Source organism: Pseudochaenichthys georgianus, unplaced genomic scaffold (assembly GCF_902827115.2).
Source record: "Pseudochaenichthys georgianus unplaced genomic scaffold, fPseGeo1.2 scaffold_851_arrow_ctg1, whole genome shotgun sequence".
NCBI classification, from domain to species: Eukaryota; Metazoa; Chordata; class Actinopteri; order Perciformes; family Channichthyidae; genus Pseudochaenichthys; species Pseudochaenichthys georgianus.
In genome coordinates this window covers 60001-64113 of record NW_027263393.1, presented here as the reverse complement: position 1 = coordinate 64113, position 4113 = coordinate 60001, and the positions used below count along the sequence as shown (strand labels likewise).

Below are 4113 nucleotides of genomic sequence, written 5' to 3'. Positions count from 1 at the left end.
GTTTATAAAGCACTGAATGGTTCAGGCCCAGAATACATTACTGACCTCCTGCTAAACTATGAACCATCCAGATCTCTCAGGTCTTCAGGGACTGGTCAGCTTCCTGTCCCCAGAGACAGATCTCTCAGGTCTTCAGGGACTGGTCAGCTTCCTGTCCCCAGAGACAGATCTCTCAGGTCTTCAGGGACTGGTCAGCTTCCTGTCCCCAGAGTCAGATCTCTCAGGTCTTCAGGGACTGGTCAGCTTCCTGTCTCCAGAGACAGATCTCTCAGGTCTTCAGGGACTGGTCAGCTTCCTGTCCCCAGAGACAGATCTCTCAGGTCTTCAGGGACTGGTCAGCTTCCTGTCCCCAGAGACAGATCTCTCAGGTCTTCAGGGACTGGTCAGCTTCCTGTCCCCAGAGACAGAACTCTCAGGTCTTCAGGGACTGGTCAGCTTCCTGTCCCCAGAGACAGATCTCTCAGGTCTTCAGGGACTGGTCAGCTTCCTGTCCCCAGAGACAGATCTCTCAGGTCTTCAGGGACTGGTCAGCTTCCTGTCCCCAGAGACAGGTCTCTCAGGTCTTCAGGGACTGGTCAGCTTCCTGTCCCCAGAGACAGATCTCTCAGGTCTTCAGGGACTGGTCAGCTTTCTGTCCCCAGAGTCAGAACTAAACCTGGAGAAGTTCAGTTATTATGCTCCAAACATCTGGAACTAACTCCCAGAAACCTGCAGGTCCGCTGCAACTCTGACTACTTTCAAATCCAGGCTGAAGACTTTTCTTTTTGTCGCTGCTTTTAATTGAAATATTCACATCTTAGACTGCACTGTAACTTTTATCCATGTACTTTTTATGTTTAATTTATTATCTTTTCTTTTTTAATGCTTAATGTCTTTCATTTTTTATAAAGCACTTAGAATTGCCTTGCGTTGAAAAGTGCTATATAAATAAACTTGCCTTGGGAGTTCACGAGTTGCTCAGAGACTTCTCTTCAATCTGAGGTAACAAATCACACACTCACCTGGGAACGTTCTGTTCCACATCCTCCGGGTCACCAGGTCTCCTCTGGGCCTCTGGACGCGTCCTGGTCCTGGTCCTGGTTCTGGTCTCTGCTCGCTCAGAGTCTCGTTCAGAGCCTGAGCGTACATCTTGACACCATCATAGAAACCGGCAGCGATGATATTGTACTGAGGGAGAAACATCAGCGTCACATGGTGCAACATGTGACATGTGTCATGTGCCATGTGTCATGTGTCATGTGACGTGTGTCATGTGCCATGTGTCATGTGTCATGTGTCATGTGACGTGTGTCATGTGTCATGTGACGTGTGTCATGTGCCATGTGTCATGTGTCATGTGACGTGTGTCATGTGACGTGTGTCATGTGACGTGTGTCATGTGACATGTGACGTGTGTCATGTGACGTGTGTCATGTGACATGTGACGTGTGTCATGTGACGTGTGTCATGTGACGTGTGTCATGTGACGTGTGTCATGTGACATGTGTCATGTGACGTGTGTCATGTGACGTGTGTCATGTGACGTGTGTCACGTGACATGTGTCATGTGACGTGTGTCATGTGACATGTGTCATGTGACGTGTGTCATGTGACGTGTGTCATGTGTCATGTGACGTGTGTCATGTGCCGTGTGTCATGTGACATGTGACGTGTGTCACGTGACATGTGTCATGTGACGTGTGTCATGTGACGTGTGTCATGTGACGTGTGTCATGTGACGTGTGTCATGTGTCATGTGACGTGTGTCATGTGACGTGTGTCATGTGACGTGTGTCATGTGACGTGTGTCATGTGACGTGTGTCATGTGACGTGTGTCATGTGACATGTGACGTGTGTCACGTGACATGTGTCATGTGACGTGTGTCATGTGACATGTGTCATGTGACGTGTGTCATGTGACATGTGTCATGTGACGTGTGTCATGTGACATGTGACGTGTGTTATGTGCCATGTGACGTGTGTCATGTGACATGTGACGTGTGTCACGTGACATGTGACATGTGACGTGTGTCATGTGACATGTGTCATGTGACGTGTGTCATGTGACATGTGACGTGTGTCATGTGACGTGTGTCATGTGTCATGTGACGTGTGTCATGTGTCATGTGTCATGTGACGTGTGTCATGTGTCATGTGACGTGTGTCATGTGTCATGTGACGTGTGTCATGTGTCATGTGACGTGTGTCACGTGACATGTGTCATGTGTCATGTGTCATGTGACGTGTGTCATGTGACATGTGACATGTGTGATACTCTACAGTGTGAGTCTTCACCAGAGAGTCGTTGATGGTGAAGTTGAACATCTCCTTGGCGTCGGTCTTCAGAGTTTCTACGAACTCAAGATATTCTGGATTTTGAGGCTGCATGTAAGACAGCACCTTCACACTCTGACACACACACACACACACACACACACACACACACACACACACACACACACACACACACACACACACACACACACACACATTTCAACACTCTTGAATCCTTCAATAATCTCTCAAAAGGTATTTATACTCTAGCTTTCAAACTCTGACCCCCCCCCCCCCTTAGAATACTGGTCACGCTTTTAGTTTTGCTTTCTTTCTGCTCTGATTTTATGCAAAGCGTCTTTGAGCACTAGGAATACAAATCCAATGTATTATTATTAAATATATAACATAATAATAATAACAATAATAATAAAGGTTGTCACCCTAAAGGCGAGGCGGGCCGCCTGGTCGTCCTCGCCTTTAGGGTGACACACACACACACACACACACACACACACACACACACACACACACACACACACACACACACACGGATAGACATATGCACACACACACACACACACACACACACACACACACACACACACACACGGATAGACATATGCACACACACACACACACACACACACACACGGACAGACATATGCGCACACACACACACACACACACACACACTAATAATACCCTGAAAGCGAGCTTGGCCGCCTGGTCGTCCTCGTCTCCTCTGAACCACGGCCTCACGGGGCCCGGACCCTCTAAACCTTCCGCGAACAGATCAATGAAGAAGAAGACGAAGTCCTCCAGCTCCGCCCCGTCCTTCAGGAACTGAACCAGAAGAGAGCGCAGGATGTCCCAGGAGCAGCACACAAACACCACTGAAGAAGAACAGATCAATGAAGAAGAAGACGTACACCACTGAAGAAGAAACACAAACACCACTGAAGAAGAAACAGATCAATGAAGAAGCACACGTACACCACTGAAGAAGAACAGATCAATGAAGAAGCACACGTACACCACTGAAGAAGAACAGATCAATGAAGAAGCACACGTACACCACTGAAGAAGAAACACAAACACCACTGAAGAAGAAACACAAACACCACTGAAGAAGAACAGATCAATGAAGAAGCACACGTACACCACTGAAGAAGAACAGATCAACAGTGGCGGTTCTAGACCAATTTCACTGGGGGGCCAGTTATTCTCTGAGGGGGGCCACTACTTTACATCAGGGTGTCTGCACAATCTCACATTACAGCAACACAATCCTGCGTACCAGAAAATATACATTTAAAACAACTTTTCATTGTTAGGGGGGTCACACACACACACACACACACACACACACACACACACACACACACACACACACTCACTCACTCACTCACTCAAATTGATATATAAAGTTAGACACCCCAAACTAAAAATAAAGCCTGGCCGTCTGGGGGTTGAGGCATATAAACTCATGTAGATTCACAATGGAAGGTCTGATAGGTTTAAAACTTGGCATACCTGAGGTCAGGACATCCCTCTGCATTATAGAAAAGACTGAATGTCAATATCTTACTGTAAGTTGGAGATACAGTCATTTGAACACATATCTAAAATAGGCGGAAATGTAAATCTATGTAGAATGTTCTCTTTGCTTTGGAGTGACTCTGACATGGATTGCCATAGCAACACATATTGGAAAGGTGTGGTTCTACTGAATCCAGCAATAATAATGTTGTAAAGGTAGCTTACATACTCATGGAGTTCTGTCACTAAACGTATAAGGTGTCCCAAATGGGGAAAATATGAAATAGTCCAAATTAAATCCATAGTATCACCAATTA

At 46.5% G+C, this 4113-nt stretch overlaps 1 protein-coding gene across 1 annotated transcript in view; it reads right to left on the bottom strand.

Moving 5' to 3' along the window:
• Positions 1 to 628: 628 nt before the first annotated feature.
• LOC117444603 (atrial natriuretic peptide receptor 1-like) overlaps positions 629 to 4113 on the bottom strand; it is a gene marked incomplete at its 3' end in the record, with an annotated part of 9805 nt that continues 6320 nt past the window's right edge. The window contains exons 3-6 of the mRNA XM_034080047.2: positions 2960 to 3150; positions 2276 to 2389; positions 1002 to 1167; positions 629 to 649 (exon numbers count right to left, since the gene is read on the bottom strand). Of these exons, the coding sequence (XP_033935938.2) occupies positions 629 to 649; positions 1002 to 1167; positions 2276 to 2389; positions 2960 to 3150 (492 nt within the window). The remainder of the gene's footprint in view (positions 650 to 1001; positions 1168 to 2275; positions 2390 to 2959; positions 3151 to 4113) is intronic.